At 37.3% G+C, this 19,664-nt stretch overlaps 1 protein-coding gene across 1 annotated transcript in view; it reads left to right on the forward strand.

The window, feature by feature from the left end:
- Positions 1-1,834: 1,834 nt before the first annotated feature.
- LOC122805922 (extracellular calcium-sensing receptor-like) overlaps positions 1,835-19,664 on the forward strand; it is a 132,382-nt gene continuing 114,552 nt past the window's right edge. The window contains exons 1-2 of the mRNA XM_044076167.1: positions 1,835-1,873; positions 8,509-9,345. Of these exons, the coding sequence (XP_043932102.1) occupies positions 1,835-1,873; positions 8,509-9,345 (876 nt within the window). The remainder of the gene's footprint in view (positions 1,874-8,508; positions 9,346-19,664) is intronic.

Genomic DNA, 19,664 nt, shown 5'->3' on the forward strand with positions numbered 1-19,664 from the left:
TATTACATCTGCTATCAATGGAAGTATCCAGGAGACCTGTGTACCTATTTAACACAAAGCATTATACCCTTGCTGTACTCTACTTCCTCTTTAGGTGTAACACAGCTGAAGATCAATGACATGTCATCAGTACCGTTCTAAGAAAGGCTTAGTGATGTAATCCCCATTCCCCCTAAGTATCATGAAACATATGCATCTTGTTGGACATAAAATGGTTACATACCTTATGGAATACAATACTCATCTGTTGAAAGATACTGCTATGTAAGTACTGTGTCAATGAGTTAACCATACAAACTAACTCATACACAACAATTCCCCTAGCTAGAAGTTTGCCTTTTTAAGATGGTTCTCCTTAGAAGGTGATTGCCTCTGAACCAATCTGTGGTTCAGAAATGCTACATGCAGCCTAAACCGCTGATTTGCAATATAATCAGCCATTCCTATCTGACTATTCAACAAGATATAAGACCTCAATGTAATTCCGCCCTCTTTCTTATATGTTGGGATGGAAATTACTAGTGTAAAGATACCACATCATCACAGAGAGAATGATTGTAGCAGCTACTTTCTATATATTGATGTGTTTGTGCTACAGGCAGAAGCTGCTGCTGCTGCAGGCAATAGGCATAGACAGAGAGGGTCAAGACTTTGCAGGACAACAACACTGAAGAGTAACTGTGGGACCTCTGGCAGCCTTGGTGTACAGCCAGAGCCAGATGAGGGAACCCAACCCACTGTAACTGAAGGTATGTGTTTAAGGTAAGTATGTTAGCCAAATGTATCATTAATAGAGTAAAAGGCAACATGACTGGTGTCTCCTAGAACAAGGTAGGGGTACATTAACTACTATGTCAAGCAGTTAAACAACTGCCAAGACGTGTTATATCATGGTAGTCATCTATAATGTGTGTGCTGGCAGCCCTTGTGGCTAACATGACATCCATATATGTATGTTACTTGTGCAGCAGTGATTGTCTGCAATATCAATAGCAGATAATTCTGGGCTGCATTCTAATATTACTTGGCCACATTGGAATTGCATACTTCAAAATTCTCTGGGAATTCATGCTGATGCATGACCTGACATTCTATGCATTTTCTTGTGCTGTAATAGGACTAGTTAAAATGCGGTCCTATCTGTAAGCCTTTGACTTCCATTATTTAGAAGCAGACATTTTACCTGTACTGCTTTGAGTGGATAAATAGGTGATGAGACAGTCATTCATATTACAATCTATAATGGTGATGTCCACATGCATGTATTTTAAATGCTAGACACAGCTGTATTTGAACCCAGGACTATGTGGACCAAAAATTAAAGCTTTCAAAGCATTTAACAGATTGAGCTACAGAGCCACCATTATAGTTGGTGCATTTTACATGCTGTAGATATGATTTCACACTTACCTCCTGTTACATACCTCACTTACATCTATTATTATGTGTATGGCTTTATAGTGATGCTTTTCTCTACCAGAGTCCCAGTTAAACTCCTATTTTTCCACTAATCATTTAGCAGATTTGCACTATGCAGCACGATGCACAGCATCATGTAAACATGCTTAATGACAAGAAAATGACAATTACTAATGTTCTGCTTAAAACACATGATAAGCAATGGGTTGTGTGGCTTGGTGGGTCAATTTCAAGTGAAATGGTACTGGGTTTGAAATAGGGTACAAATGTATTTTTTGAACGTGATTATTATGCTTTCAAATACATGTAGTACTACACCGCCATTTAACATAGCTTAGCGATGCTGCACATAGCACAACACCACACAAAAATTCTTTAAACCAAAGAAAAAGTGGGGAGATAGGACAGTGGTGAAATGGCGTACAGTCAAGAGGAAAAAGATAGTGACAGACAGGTATGTATGTAGAGAATGGGTGTAGGAAAGAGACATAACTATCCATTTCTTCAACAGCAACAACAGTGCGCTTGAAATGATTTTTAGCTGAATTTGGACTGTCACCACAGAGATTAGGGTGATGACAACATAAGTGTGTTGTGAAGCCAATTGGACCAATTAAGTGTGTCCACTGGACATGTGCAAAATGGAGAGCTATGTATGGGACGATATTTTTTGGGGGGGCAGACACCCCCCTTTTTGTTTTTTTAGGAGTGGAATTTTGGGGAAGAGACATAGGTATTTGTGGGGAAGGTAATTTGGGAAGGTGAAGAAGCATTTGCAGGCAGAGAAAACAGACAAGACAGTAGACAGGGTTGGTGTGGGATACAAGAGGAGGGTGAACACCTTGGATGAGGCAGGTGTTATGGAATCCCAGTCCCACAGACATCAGACACGGTAACAGTGAGACTCAAGTCCTCATTCGTGAGACTATCAGCACTACACCTTAACTGCTCCTGTGGAGGCAATGGTTGATGCTGGCACCTGGGGCCAGACTGCCCCACCAGGAAGAACAGCATGCTCTCATTCTGACATAGGTGTGCACCAACAGCTCAGTGCACAAGCTAACACACTAAGCCTGGCAGTTGGTATTGGGTTGCAAAGGCATCTCCTCTACCTCCACTCCCAGAGGGGGCCACAGACCCAGCCTGTTGGGTGGAACTACCCGATGGAGCAGGTAGTGCATGGGCAGCAGAAAGCATGCCACAAGGCTGACATGCTTGGCCCTGGTGCCTCAGCTGGGAGATCCAATGTAGGTGGATCATCAGAAACTAGCCTATCTTGTCACACTGTGGTAAATGAAATATAAGCATAAGGGAAAAATAAACATAACCCAAACAAATGTAATAAATAACATAAGAAAAAACAATAATGAATAATGGAAACAAATTGAAAAGAATAAAGTGAGGAAAACAACAATAAATAAATAAAATTATTTTAACAGCAAAACAATATTAAATTATACATAAGGCCAACATAAGAAGTAATGACAAATAATATGATAATATCAAATGATACTAATAAATATACTGATTAAATAAATAAAAAGAAGAGAAGGGGTGGGGTGAGAGAAAAAAGAAGAATATTAGTAACTTCACAGATAATATAACTAAACAGAATACAACTACATACTTCTATATATTTTAGATTTCATTTGTGAGACCGGTGACTGCTATGCTGTTTATTTTAAATACTACCCTGTTCCTTACACACACACTAAAGTACAGATCCTAATACATCCATCAGTCATTCACTGTTGGCTATATTCTATATATGTTGTAACATGTACATACCTCTCAGCCTTTTAGCATGGGACATTATAGGCCAAGCCATACATAATGGTGGGACAAAAGCACAATAACAGGGAACATTCTTACATACTGTGTTCATACAATAGTAGCGAGGTGTTCTGATAACAGATCCGCCATTACATTGAATTTTGAGTGATGTCATATATCTACAAATCATAGGATTAGACACATGGAGCATTATGGGGCAATATTCTGCACATTTTGCAAAAATCGTGACAGTTGAGAGGTATGCTCATGTACACCGATTACACTTGACAGCTGGATAGTCATGGCACAGGCCTATGGGTGTGTACTTCACATGCAAGCATGGTTATGTTTCCTTTACTACATGCCAATACAGTACTGAATACTGTAGAAATTCGTATTTGTCTGGTGTGTGATTAAAGCTCACAAGCAGTGTCTACAGTAATACTGAACATTTCATTGGACACAATAAATTATCAGAGCACCATTTCCATTTACACTTTATTGATTCCTGTTGTTTCAAATGTTGCATTTACACACAGCGATAGCTGTGTAAGAGTTCTGTTAACTTACACATTTACCTTATTCATTTATTGACTGCAACCTACAGCATATTTCAGACAAAATGAGCAGAACACAGTATTGACTCTTAATCTGGGTAAAGCACAACATTAACTAATGGTTGGAAGCAATGCTGCACAGTACTGCTTGCTTACTTGCTTTAGCTTGCTTTACCAATTCAGATATGCACTGACACATTAATACAACTCTGTGATCTCTCAGATATTTTGTACTTGACTGTTGAAACTGCAATACCTGCATTTACTTTATTTTATTATTAAGTTATGCATTACATTATTACTTTATTGATTTTCTTACATACCACGCACTTGCATCATCCTGACCAAATGCCTTGCATGGGACTGGACACTGCAAGCCCTCTCTTCTGCAGCTGTGGTAAGAGAAGGAAACCATTATGCATACTAGTTTTGCACATATTCAGCTTGTATATTTATATATTACTAGAAAACATACTTACATATCCGCGGGGTGTGCCCATCCTGTGCTTCTTGGATCCAGGTATCCAAGGTTCTCATCTTCCTATGATATGGGTCATCATAATGGTGATGACACTGCTCACCAGTGTGGAGGATACCAGTCACACTGGTCACATCCGTAGCCAAACTATCCCAGGCCTCAGACTTACACTCTGAGCTCTGGTAGTCGCCCTGCAGCAGCCAGGGTCTGTATCATTCTACCAGAAGGCCAATGAAAAACCTGAACTCCTGCACACCCCACCTTCATCAGTTTGTGCCCTAAATCACACACCTTCCCCCATGACAGCAGTAATATCCACAGTCAAGATCGGGCTCCAAGGAATTATGTCAAATTCCCACCTATTGATATTTAAATAGGCTGCATTCCTGCTCTTGCACATCATAGTGTAACTTTTAAAAATGCTCCACATTGCTTAGCATTGCACAAACATGCACAACCCATGTTTAATTAAAGCTTAGCAATGCACAAATAGGAAAAGACCATTGACATTGTTTGCATGATGCTTAGCATTGTGCACCTTCTCTAAATATAACAATTATTTAATTTTAAGTCAACTGATATTTCAGTCATCTGACACAGTTTTGCAGCACTATATTTTATTTTATTTATTTTATTTTACATTTGTTGACCGGGCTAGTCCAACTGGATATATGTCCATTTTCATTAGAGGCCCAGGGAGAAAAGCTCCACAGACAGAGTAAATTTACCAAAACACAGGTACAATACAACATTTTTTCAATCATTACATATCATTGCATATGATATCTTAAGCAGGTAAAAGAAAATAAAAAATAAAATAATAGTCATAGTACATACCAGCTATGGATATGCATACAAAGTATATTCAATTATGCTATTAAGCTCTAAATTCAGACACATAAATATTGTTAGTAGTTAAGTAAGCAGGCTAAACAGGTAGGAAGATTAGAGTCCAGGGGGAAGGTAGGAAGTTAGTCTGGGTTAGCACAGGGGCATAACCAATGTGATTTAAGGTAAGGTTTAAGTTTGCTTTTAAACAGGGTAGCTGAGGATAGGGACATTAGGTGATCAGGAGGGTGTTCCAGGTTCTACCCATTGTATTGGAAAACAATGAGTCACCAGCTGCATTATTGGTCTTAGCTATTTGTACTAATAGTTTGATGAGCGTAGGGTCTTGAGATTGTTATAGGGAGTGATAAGGTTAGTGAGTATAGGTATATTTTCTGGTTGCTACAGGATTTCATGGGCAACTATTAGTTGGTTCAAAAGTATACAATTTGACAACTCTAACCAGTATAGTTACTTAAGATTGTTACAGTGATGGGTTCAATAGGTTGACCCAGTTGCAAATCTGGTAATATTGTTGTAGGAAGTAACCAATTTGTTCAGAATGCTTTTGCTTAATTTAGTGTAGATAGGGGAAGCATATAGAAGGGTTGAGATTAAATGGGTACGAGCGATAGTGGTCCTGGCTAGTGGAGTCAGAAAGGGTTTGATCCTGTAGAGGGAACCTAATGTTTTGTTTACTGTTTTTATAGTGTTGTTGATGTGAGGCTCAAAGGTGAGGTTATTATCAATTAGTACCCCAAGTAGTTTTGAGGTAGGATCAGGAGGTATGATAGTTCCATTGCTAGATAAAGTTTAGTGGGGTGGTCCTACGGGTGGGAGTGAATAGTAGCATTTTTGTTTTTTTTAGGGTTCAGGATGAGGCAACGGTGTAGAAGCCAATTTTCTACTGTGCTAAAGACTGTTTGGGTTAGGGACTGAAGTTCGGGTGGAGAAGTGGCTGAGCATATTAGTGTGGAGTTGTCTGCATATTGGATACAGGTAGCTTGTGGTATTACAGAAAATAGGTCATTTGTAAAGATGGAGAAGAGGAGAGGACCCAGTATGGAGCCTTGTGGGACACCAAGAGCAACTGGGAGGTGGGAGGACAGGTTATTTTCTCTTAGCGCAACCTATATGTAAAAGGTATTGCTGGCCAGGACTCAAACCCAGTACCTACTACACTGCAGGTCATGACTCAACCTATCTAGGCATTGGGATAGTGAAGGAAACTTGTATATCTTAAGATATACTATGAAGATGCCTGTAAGAGTAGTGCACCTTTACTGTGTGGGTTTGTGTGCTGCCAAGCACTGCAGAACTACAACAACTGAATGCATCTGGTTTCCATTTTTAGCTGTCTAGCAGATGTCTACTGCATGCTTGCTCAGTGCTAAGCATTGCTAAATACCATGACACATCACAAACAAGCACAGAAAAAAATTAAAAACAAATTAAATTGAATGCATCTGGTTTCAGTTTTAGATGTCTGGCACATGTCTGATGAATGGGTGCACAAAGCTAAGCATAGCTAAATAACATGCTGAAGTGCACAAACAAGTGCATAAACAAAAAAATATATATAAATCCAATTTATTGATATAAAATGACTTGCAGACTTTTTGGTCAGGATTAATGGGCCAAAAGGTATGTGGGTGTACCATCAGTCTTACACAGATTTAATATCTATGTTGCTGTGACCTCCCTTAGGTGAGCACCATTATTAATATGTATTCTTCTGGTTATCTGAATGTATCATCTCATATAAAAACAACCAGAATGTATTTTTTTGGGGTTTACTTTGTATTATTGAATTTTCACTTACCTGAAAATATGAACCACAAGATAACTTCACCAAAAACTTAGTTTAATGAACAACCAGATCACCACAGTTTTACTCTGGGAAACCGACCACTTGGCCAGCATGAAAAAATAAAGGAACCAAAGAAAATCAAACACACCCAAGTGGGGGGCCTCACCCCACCATACCCCCGCTAACTAAATATACCATCTTCAAGATTGCAAAGGGCAAAGTTCACTTTGTGGCCAAGTAGACCCTTTATTTCATATTTTTTTTCTTTCTTTCTTGGGTTGTGATATTAATCAAAAGTTGAGAGTTGAACTGTGATGTTTATTGCATTATGGCATGTGGTGTCTCCTATGCTGCCGTTTATTTCCTTTAAAAAGTATTGCGAATAGCACATTCATCTTTCTTCTACTTTAGGAGAAAGGAAACAAAATCATTCTGGACTTAATATGTAAAACATTGGTATAACCATTCTGTATTGTTTTAGCTAGAGTTATTTATAGAAATAAAAAAATGTCATAAATGCAATAAAAATCAGCACTGTGTTGTAGAAGTAATAAGAACATATTTATATAACTTAACTAATTTTTCATGAAATCCACTATACAAATTTAGAACAAGGGATCCAAAATAAAGAAATGCAAGTTTGTAATGTGTAAAAATAGTTAATCTTACAATTCCTCTATGAAGAAATGTATGTTCAAACTGAAGCACAAAGGCATGTGTGATTCATAGGATCATATGATCACAGGAAGTTACTAGGCTAATGGCCCTAGGGCCCTTACAAGCCTAGCCAAGTTCTACCCTTGTTTTCACAAACATCATCTATTGCCCCTGTCCAAGAGAGACATAGGTGGAACCCCAGGGTGAATTTATAGTTACCCATCCAATTGTCCAGACTGCACTTGAAGAAAGCCAAAGTGGTGCTCTGCTTGACATGAACTGGCAGTCTGTTCCATGGAAGTGGTGACCTCTGGAAGACAAACCTGTCCATCTAGCAGGTTCTGTTAACGTCACATACCAGGTTAAAGTCTTTAGAACGAGTAATCTGTGAGCCATTAGACATACAGATATGCAGCATTTCCAATAAAGCAGAGTCAGAGATTTTCTTATAGGCAAAGGCAGAGATTGCCTCTGAATAGTCTGTATGCAATGGAGTAAAGTGACAGTGATTCAGTTGATCCACATAGGACAGATGCTGAATACCTTGAATTCTCCTTGTGAGGAACTTTTGTGGTCTCTCCAATTGCTGCAGGTTCCTGGAAAAGTACATACCAAAAGGGGTGCTGTGCTCAGTTATTGGCCTGATGAAAGAAGAGTATAGAGCTTCTTTTTTTCTGTAGGTAGTGCCCTTACTTATAAGATGAGCAATACAGAATGCCCTTCTTACCACTGTGCAGAGACTATGATCAAAGGTAAGGTTGCTGCCAACCTGTGTGCCCAGGTGTCTCACCCCTGAGTGCATGTTTAGGGTGTTTCTATTGATGTTGTAGTTATCAGGAACATCGCCCTTACCAAAAGGGATGATAATACATTTTTTTGCATTTAATTTGATTTATGACCTGATGATGTGTATGTGTGAATACATATGCACTAAATACCTGACCTGTTGTTACTGTTTCACCTTAAGTTGTGATATTAATTTCCAGATCAGCCATGCAGCTGGCCACCCAATACTGAGTGATAAGGATCAGTTTCCATCTTTTCTTCGCACCATGACAAGTGTATACTCTCAAACATTTGCCATTGTAGAATTCATTAAACACTTTGCATGGACCTGGGTAGGAATTATTTATGCAGATAATGATGTCAGTGTACAAGTAAGTCAGCAGCTGAAAGCAGAATTATTCAGAGAGCATGTCTGTGTGGCATTTTTTGAGTTGCTTCTAGTGCAAGGACAAAACAGAATAGCTCACCTTGTAGAAACCATTGTTGCTTCATCTGCCACTGTAATCATGATTTATGCCTATGCCCCAGAGGTAACCGTTATAATGGAGGAAATGGCAATGCAGAATATAACTGGCAAAGTGTGGGTGGCACCAACTTGGACAGAAGACTCTGTTTTTTCACATAAGAATCTCTGGGAAATCTTACACGGTGTAATAGCATTCACATCACCTGCTGGATCTATTCCTGGATTTAAAGAGTTCCTTTATAGTATTCACCCACTGAAGTATCCAGAAGATATTTATATGAAGCTCTTCTGGGCCACTGTATTTAGTTGCATGTGGACAGATAATGTAACAATGGAAAATGCACCAGATGAAGGACGAATGTCTGATTCCAGGTTTTGCACTGGAAAGGAGAATCTAGAAACTCTTGAAGAAAGCATTTATCCTGTCAATAACTTCAGAAATACCTACTGCATGTTGAATGCTGTCTACTCCTTAGCATATGCTCTACAAAACTTGCAGTCATGTAAATCTGGAGAAGGACCATTCAGTAACCAAACATGTGCAGACAAAAAACATTTTGAACCATGGCAGGTAAGAGACAGTTTGCTAATACTTAATACTTTCTGGAAACTAAAGGTGTGTGGTAAATGAGATCACATAGCCTTGCTCTGTATCTTACTAACTTATTTATATTAAAGTTATAACACTTACGTTAGTGATTTGTTTTCATTTATTCCTTTCCACAATATGTAATAAAGAAAACAGGAACAATTTTAGTATATTCCAAGTTTCAGTATATGTAGAGCATTTTTAAAGTCAAGTAAGTTATTTACAGTTGTATTATACATAAAGTATATGTTTTGACTAATATAAAAGGAATCAAAATTAAGATGCACATTGTTTGCAGTTATTGAAGAGATGACTTTTGAAATGTGATATGTACAATCAACAGATTCAGGATAAGGATCACCTCCCTTGCAAGATAGTGGCAAAGTATTACCATGATAAGAAAGAATAAATGTATGAGATAGACTTATTTCAGGTGAGTGTACATTCAATTTAATGGCCATTTAGCCCTTTTCATCTAATAAACAAAAATGTCATTTTCCAATCCATCCATACAGCATTAATTAGAAATCAACATTACAAACTCAGACATTTGGTTCTAGCCCCATATAATTTACCAGCAGAATATTTAAAAATGGAAGCTGATGCCATAGCATTCCAGTCTGTATTCTATTAAATAGGTCCATCAGTCGATGTCACATGCCAGCATTGTGGAAAAAGTCTTACATCCTACTGTTACATTATATTGACACAAATTACAACCCAAGAGCAATACTATCACTTGTATCCAAAATACCCAAGAAATGTGTCCATTCCCAGCTACTTATTTATGTAACTAATCTCATAATATTGTGTCAAACACAGCACGGATTTCACCCCTATCTTAAAAACACTACTGCTCTTCTCAGCTTTACTAACAATGAACCTACTCAGAAACCTAGGAAACCTTCTTTGTATTCACTCTTTAGACCTATCAAAAGCTTTTCATATAGTATCATACAAAAACTACTGTAAATAAAAATGTTGCCTAGATCTTGCTATCCCATCTCTCTTCTAGTTCCATAGCTACTTTAATATGCATTCTCACGCTGTTAATGATAATGTAATGACATCTCGGTCTTCTTTCCTGCAGCTAAGAGTTTTAATATTTTCTCCAAGAAGCAAAAAAAAAAAAAAACACTTGCATAACATGATCAAACAATGCAAAAATAGAACTGGTAACTCACACCAGACTTTTAAGAGAAATTATTGATGAAAATATGAAATTAATTTGAGACATAATTCAATCTGCCAGAAAAACAATCAAAAGTTTGGATCTCTATACAGGATAAAAGTTTATATAACAGACATTGCAGGAAGACACACTTAGAATCTATCACAATCATCTCTACCCCTTTATGTTACAGACTGCACAAAAAATCAAATAGAGCAATGCTATAATAAAGTGGACAGATCATTAGAAAGTACCATTTAGGACAGACCACTGTGCAACACTAAAGTAAATCAAATGGCTTGAGAATTCATACCACCTAGCCGTTTTCACAGCTACTGTAAACACACACTCTTCCACAAACCACATACGTGTCCATCTGCAGTTGACACAATCACATACTTCTCACCATCAAGGGCATCATACTCTATTGACAAACATCAGTTACTTATAATCAAAGCAAACAATAAGACAGGGCGTGCACATTGCATGTTACGCAGAGTCAGTCTCAGAACTGTACAGCTCCATCCTCCTCACTGCAAGACAAGCAGACGCATTAAAATCCTAATTGTTTTTCAAAACTAACACTTAATGGACATATGGATCTGATCTTGCATAATCCCAGGTTAATCCCAGCCTTATTATTGTTATTATTATATAGACTTACCAAATTAATGTGCTTCATACATGTATTGTACAACTATGCTGCATTACAAAAATGCAATCTAGAAAGGCCAGATAGACAGTCTTATCCAGTCTTATTCAGCTGCATGGTTGCCTTTATGAGTTGCAAAATGCATTAGTATTCCATTCTAGTGTGTACCAGGCCAGTTTTTTGAGTAACATTGTTCGTGAATCTTGCCTACTATTTTTTTCTTTTACTAAAACAATTTGTTTAGCCAGGTACTTGGGACCATCTTGGAAAATGTAGTAGTTATACTTTTTAAGGAAGTTTATTTGCTACTGTATTCTAAGTAACTGAACACCCTCTGCACTTCCATATTTTCTATTGGTTGGTTCCCTTGTTATTTATTTAATTACTATTTATATCTTGGCTAACTGTGCCATTTTATTTTGTTCTTAATTTGTTAACAGGGATAGACCTATGATTCCATTGTAATTTCATTCTCAACCAGGCAGTAAACACAAAACATAACATGACATTATATACAGGGTAAAAGACAAAATGCAATACATACATGTATTATATACAAAGTGAATGACAGAATTGGCTACAGTGTATGAAGACTATAAATACATGACATTATATACAGAATGACTGACAAAACACAGTATATAGAAGAACAATATACAGAGGGGATATGAAGCTGCCATGCTGAATGAATCATGAAGAAAAGTAGAGCCAGAGCAAGGAATGTAGAAAGAGGATAAGTAGGAGGAGCTTAAGTTATATGACCAGAAAAAGGGATGATTTGCATTTTCCTAGAGTCCTGTAATGTGCTTCTAGTTCTGATAAGAAAATGGGGAAAGGGGAATGATCTGTTAAAAAAAAGAAGGAACATGTTGCCACAGTTTGGGAACATGACTAAGTATGGGATGTGCAATGAAACCTGGTTTGGGGGTTTGTAGGAGAGAACCTGAGTAACTAAGACTTCTAAAGTCATTTGCTGGTATGTATCTGAATAGTTTTGAAACAAGAGACATGGAAACCTTATTCCTGACAAGTTTAAACAGATGGAAAGGGAGTAGAAAGTCAGTACATTATTTCAGCCAGTTAACTTTTCTAGTTGTTTTGTAATGACGTTCATTTCTTGGAAAGAGATTGATAGATCTTTATATGAAGTTTGAGGTTATTTAAATGGTGGATGCATTTGTTTTAGAGGCTGCAGCAATCTGGGGTTTGGAAAGAAAAGGGAAGAAATTATTAACTCAGAATAGGAAAGTTGATTGTGTGTGTGTGTGTGTGTGTGTGTGTGTGTGTGTGTGTGTGTGTGTGTGTGTGTGTGTGTGTGTGTGTGTGTGTGTGCACTCCAAGTGGAGATTACAAATTAGGAATTTATCCAACTAAATCCCTAGGCATTTGACTGCAGTGATATTTTTCAATAATATTATTTAGATAATCAAGGATTTGTAGAGGTCTGTAGATAGAAGTGAGCTTTTGCTTAGTACCATGAAGCATTGTTTTTGTCTGAGGAGTTAAACAGTAATAGTTTATTAGTAAAGTCAGGAAAATCTATGTGAAGTTTGAATTTATGAGAGGAGAGACAGAGAATTGTTAAACTAGAGTAATGTCATTAGCATAAAGCTGGGAAGGAAGATGCATTAAGTCAAGAGGAAGTCTGCTAATCTAGATAAAAATCAGAGAAGAGGTGTCGCAATAGATATATGGGAAATGCTTTTCAGCATGGGGAATTGGTAGAGCTTGTTGAGCTGAAATTCAGTTAGAAGTTATGGTTAAACAGGTGTTTTTTGAACCAGGACAGTGTTTAATCACTAATGCCTATTTCAGTGAGATTGTCTAGAAGAACTGTGTGATCAACAAGCTCAAAGGCGCTGGTGAGGTCAATAAAAATATGTCCAGTAATTAGACCTTTGCCCATTCCAAGCAGAATATTGTCAGTGAGTATCCTGATGGATGTGGATGTACTGTAACTAGACCAAGCACCATGCATATTTTGAAAGAGAAGGTGCTATTGCTTGATGTATTGAGTGAGTTGCAAGTAAAGCAATTTTCCAGAATCTTTTGTAAGGTAGGAAGGATAGAAATTAGTCATAAGTGTGAGGGATTGGACGCATTAGCTTTTTAAGGGGAGAGTTTAGAATCCACAAAACAGCAGGCAATTCCAGAAAAGCCAACTGTGAGTTGAAAAAGTAATCATGTCTGTTTAATGAGACAGCACATACAATTACTTACTTTTGTAACAAATACTTCATCAGAATCAATAAATTAAACCAAACAACATCCTTAAATACCTCTCCCAATTGATCACATGACTCATTGCACAATTCCCAGCAATTCAAAACAATTGCATTGGCCTATTTGTTAAAACAAACCCCCACACTCATCTTAAAAATCAGAAAATGTAAACAGACTTGAATAATTTTTCAATTCATAGTTGTCTTTTCTGGAATTGCCTGCTGTTTTGTGGAGCTTGCCTTGGTTTGTTTTTCTGTGGTTACCTGGTGATTTTACAATGTTATTTTGCCAGATATTGGTCATAGTATTAAATGTAATACATAAGTTGTAGCTGTGTTTCAGTGGGGTTATGATGTTGTCTTTACTGTGATAAACCATTGATAAAAGGTATCTCCACCAGGGGGAAATTCAAGTTTAATCTGCTCGAGCAATAACTGGATAGTCTTGGGTGCAACTGCTCTGAGGAAAAAAATGGGATGTATGGAGGGGTGGAAGAGGCAGTTTGGAAGTGGTTAGAGTAAAGCATGGGAAGCTTGCTATAATGAGAAAGGATGTCAGCCGTAGAAAATTGAGAACATGTTGAATTCATGGAGGTAAGTTTATTCCATTACAGTTAACTTCTATCCAAATGTGCCTGCTGTCCTTTGTGGCTAGACTATTCTGAAGCTGGAACTCGCACCAGTGTGAAGATATTTCTAACCTAAGCTGATGATTTTTGTCTGAGACTCAGTACACCATTGAAGTTAAAACTATATAACACTTGGTTTTGTCTTGTTATTTCTGCTGTGGGAAATGTTTCTAAAGCATTTAAAATGTAACTATATTATTATTTTATTTAACTTTTATGTATTAAACTCTGTTTCTTGGAATTAAATGCTGTTATCCCTTAGTGAGACAACTAACAGCCAGGCTAGCTCATGAGCTGTGATTGCTTTTAAAAAGTATGGAAGTGAATTTGCTATTGGCTATTGAGTTCCAAGAGCATTTCTCAAGCCTTTCTACTTCTGTCTTGAGCTAGTACTACCAGGACATTCAATAGCAGAGCTAAGAATTTTTCCACCTTTTCACCCTGGTCTAGTTTGCACTCATAAATGCAAAATCTCTCTTTTTGTTTCTCTGTTTTGTTATTTTGTCCACCCCTTCTCTTTCATTGGCTTTTGTCAGTCAGTACAAAACTATCATTTTGTGAAGTCATTCCCCTTAAGATATTTACATAATTTTACCTTCTCATTATATTCCATATATCCAGAATCCAGAGCCATGGTCTAAAGCTAAATTCCAAAAAGTGCATAGTCATCTCCTTTGAGAAAAACAAAGTGCCCACAAATTACCACATAGGTGGTAATCCATTAAGTACGGAAGAAGTAATTAGGGATTTGGGGGCCCAAGTAGATTGCAATCTCTCCTTTGACAATCACATTGCCAAAGTGGTTAGAAAGACATTCTATATAGCCTACCTTATTATGAAGGGATTCACATCTAGATCATGAGAGGTCATTGTGCCCCTCTACTCATCACTCATCAGGCCCATAATTGAATACAATGCCCCGTTTGGGATGTACCTTACCCAACACCTGCTACAACTAGAAAGACCCCAAAAGTACCTCACCAAGAGGATTAAAGAACTCAAACAGATGCCCTACGCAGTTAGACTAAAGAAACTCCAGCTCTACTCAGTTGCTTACCGCCTACTCAGAGGCAATCTGTGCCTGACGTATAAAGCCATGTCCAATCCAGAATTAATGGACATGCTCCACCTCAAGAAATCCAAATCCATCAGAACTACACGCTCCAGTGACTTAAACCTCAGCACAGAAATAAATAGAACATCCTGGAGGGACAGATTCATATCCCAGAGGCTCCCCTCACTCTGGAACAAAATCCCAATCCATGTCAAACAGAGCCCCTCAATGACCCTCTTCAAGAAGAATCTTGACATTTGGATGGGAGATCGTAAATTTAACCCTGGGATCTCTTCTGTGTCACTGCTAGACAGAGGCACGGTAAACTAACCTTAAATGGGGTATCTTCTGTGACCTACTATACAGAGGCACAGTCAACTAATCTAAGAAGGGTGACGAAAGCCAAACACACTTTGGCTAGGCTTGTAAATGCCCTAGGGCAGATAGCCTAGTATCAGCCTATGAACCTATGAATACCGACTGCCCATCTGGCTAATCTCTGTTGCTCTTTTGTACCTAATGATTCTTGATATGCCTTTGATTATTATCAATTTGTCTTTGGAAGTTCCTCCCAGTCTCATGTCATATACTCATAATATTGAGAACTAGAAGACCAAACTGGGAAGTTCCTTTCCTTAAACTGCTAAAGCCTAAATTACCATCTGTTTTATATCTCCATGCCTGCTTTATGCACAGTGCAGTACTTAAAAGCATTAACCCCCTTTTTGTTCATCCTTTTAAAATCTGTAACATCTGACTTAAGACTAACATTCACTGGAGAGTCTTCTGTATATATTTTGTATTCAACCATAATTTCAAATAATCCCTGCTGAATTCACTTTACTCATTTAAAAATCTAAGTATTTGCTAAGATGGAAAGTCAGTATAGTAGCTTCGCCTCTGTTGCCAACCCTGCATTAAGTTCACATATAATGACTTTATTATCATGCCTAATAAGTCATTCTGTGAGTGGTGTAAATAATTAATTAATCTGCAGGCATACCTCTCAATTCCAAACTTTCTCTGACTTTCACATACCTCCACTGTAATCTATCATTAACCACAGCAAAAATCTTATGCCGAGGTTGTAAAATAAATACTCCCAAGGCCTACTAGAAATTAGAAGGTTATGTCTCAGCAAAACTTCGGCTGCTAATAGATCTCATGCATACCTACTATAAAAATCAGGGAGAGAAAAGGCTATTAGGTCCAATAAAGGAGCCCATGAAATTATCTTGGCCTCTGAAGCCAAAAATAAATAAAGATTCATCTTTAGCTATATTAAAAAAACTAAGGAAAAATACTTTGTATTGCTCTGACCTAATTCATAAGGACACCTTCAATTGTTGATCCAATAGACATAGCGAATATCTTTGCAAACACATTAAGTGTCAATTTCACCCTGAAGACTTCTTTCCAATGCCCTGAAATACCCCAAATCCCTAACTCCACCAATTGTGTTTTAAGATCATTTCCTGAAAGTGATAACCAAAACCAAAAATACTTCCATCATGAGTCATGAAAATATAAATGCTTATTTAGTTAATGGTGTTAATCCTACCCATGTAGACTCACTCCTTTAACTGTTAAACCTAAACTTAACTACTAGTTCCAACCTTGATGAATTGCTCACTGCAATACAACATAAACTGATAATTACAGATCGGTCAGTCTTTCAAGCATCATTTATAAAGCTATGGAAAGTATTATAACTGACTTTGTAAACTATATCAAGACATTTATTAGACTTGATCCCTAACAGTTTGGCTTTTTGAAGGTAGATACTTTTTACTCAATTTGGTAAACTTCTTTAAAATGGTTAAAGAGGATGGAGACAGTGGTCATCTAGTACACACATATGTATCTTACCTGACCAATGCTTTTGACACCATTCAGCAAGTTGGCATGATACAGAAATTAAATTATTTAAATATCAACCCATATGTGGTAAGATATATAGCAAACAGGTTGAAAGGCAGAATCCAGTCAGTGCGGTTGCAGGCACCTCATGAGGAAGTATGAAAGTGACCATTGGTGTCCCTCAGGACTTGATGCTGTGACCTATCCTTTCTTGGTTTTTACTTTTCAGATCTCCAAGGAAAGAGAGAGAGAGAGAGAGAGAGACACAAAATCTATTTTTAATAAAGTCTACAGATAAATCATATTGGGGAGTTGTTGTTTAGTCACCCTCAGATACCAAAATGCTCCAGAATGAACTCTCCCTGGTAAACTCTGGGTATATGAAAAATGGTACACCACCAAGAAGCACTCATAAGTACGGCAAGAGTGCAAGGCCAAAAAAAAAAAAATTGGAAAGACAAAAAATGGCCAGCACTCCACTGCAATTAAATACATTTTATTCTGCTTTACATAAAGAAATAAAAGCAAGGCAACTGGTTTTGGCAAAATAACCTTCTTCAGTACCAAATACAATATTGAAGTAAACCCCACTCCAATTTTATACATACAAAACCCACCCCCAAATTAGAAAACACCAATAGCAATATATCATTAAGTCCTGGAGAAAATAAAGCACCTAAATGAATGATCTAACTCTGTTCTTTTTGATTTAATAATTCATGCCAACCTAATCTATTCAACCCCTTAAAACAAATATGATCAATAGCAGTAAATCTAAATGAAGCAGTAGGATGCTAAGAGTATGTTTATACAAATCACTTGATGTACAGCAATTTCTAATATCACTAAAGTGTTCGAGAATGCAAATTTTAAACTGTCTAGAAGTCTGTTGAATGAAAACAGCAGAACAGTTACATTCAATCAGATATACCACACATTCTGAGACACAAGTTTTCATACACCGAATATGAAAAACTTGAGATGTATTAGGAGATAAAAAATGTTTTATTTTCATAACAGACTTACAAGCTGAGCAAAATCCATAAGGATAGCTGCCTACTAATTATGTCCCTTCAATAGAATATTACACAGTTTGCACAGGTGGATCAGAACAAAAAACTTTTCTGAAATTATACAAATGATTGCCAATAGTTTTCCACCATCTGTAAAAAAATGAACAATGTGTAGTTAACAATTGTGCCAGCCTATTATCAGATAGAAGTATTCCTGTGTTGTTGTTGTGTCTTTCGGCTTTTTCCCGGTTAGGGGTCGCCACAGCGGAACTCCTGTCTGCTAATGATTGGTAGTTGATTTTTATGTGCTGAGTTACCAGCCCTGATGCACAACCTTCAACGAAGGTATGCCCATTCATGCATGTCTCCACGCAGAAGACACTGTAGCTGAGAATCGAACTGGACAGCGTCTTACTGTGAGGCAACTAATGTTTATTAATTAAATCCAAAACTAGTGATCATACGTAACAAAGCATCCTCCTCCTTACATTCCCCATATTTTAATAATTTGGATCTATGCATAGAGCTGGCAAAATTCTGTCCTTGATAGATATCATCAGATTTATAACCTCTGGCACAAAATCTTGCTACCCTTTCTGCATTATGTTTCTCTAATTCATCAACTGAAGAACAGATTCTCTTAACCCTTAAAAACTGAAATTGAGGGATTTCTAATTATACAGGGTGGATGGCAGCTAGTGGCATCTAAAAAGGAATTGTGATAAAACTGTTTCTGGAACAAAGAAGTAGACAGTGTGAGATCAACGTAGACAGTGTGAGATCAACATTTTTAACAACCTTGACATCCAAGATGTAAATCTGATTCAAGATGTAATTCATACTGAATTGCAGACCATGTTTACTATTATTCAAATATTGTAGAAATTCCTGCAAATAAATAATAGTTAATTTCCACACCATCCAACAATCATCAAGGTAGAAGTGCCATATGTCAATTTCTTCCAGAAAAATGTTATGACTAACATCATAAATCAACTGTTCTTCTAAATACTCCATGAATAAGTTTGCATAAAAAGGCGCAAAGGATGCCCCCATGGCTGTACCTTTTAGCTGTAGAAAACAATCACCATTAAAATATACTGCTTATAACATTCTTAGTTAGACCAGGTTCCATTAAACAAACCAAAAAAGTATTGAACCCTGGGCTGTATAAGTGGATCTTTTCCAACCAGAATTCTGTCGCCAGTAAACCAGCCCAATGCGGAATGTTCGTATCTAGGGCTTTAACATCCAAAGTATACCATGAAACATCCAACTGCTCATATTAAAAAATTCAGTAGTATCTTGAACATGGGATCTGACCCCAACCAATAATGGCTTCTAATATGTTGTCTCAAAAGTTGACAATGGCTCAGTCAAAGACCACGGCACAAAACTATAGGCCTGTCTGGGGGAAAAGTTGAATTTTTATGTACCTTGGAAAATCCGTGAAAGTGTTGTGGTAAAGGATCCTGAACTGTAAGATAATATACTGTATTTTTTCAAATAATGCCTTCTTTCAAAGCTAATGATAGGAAGGTATCTATATCCTACTTAAACCATAAAGTAGGATCCAAAAATATTTTTTAATAGAACTAAACATCCAATAGCTGACTATAAACTTCTTGCAAATAAAGGGACTGATCCCATCCTACAAATGCTCCACCCTTATCAGCACTATTAATCATAATATTGTGATT

Source organism: Protopterus annectens, chromosome 7.part0 (genome assembly GCF_019279795.1).
Source record: "Protopterus annectens isolate FY-2018-M chromosome 7.part0, PAN1.0, whole genome shotgun sequence".
Lineage (NCBI taxonomy): Eukaryota > Metazoa > Chordata > Ceratodontiformes > Protopteridae > Protopterus > Protopterus annectens.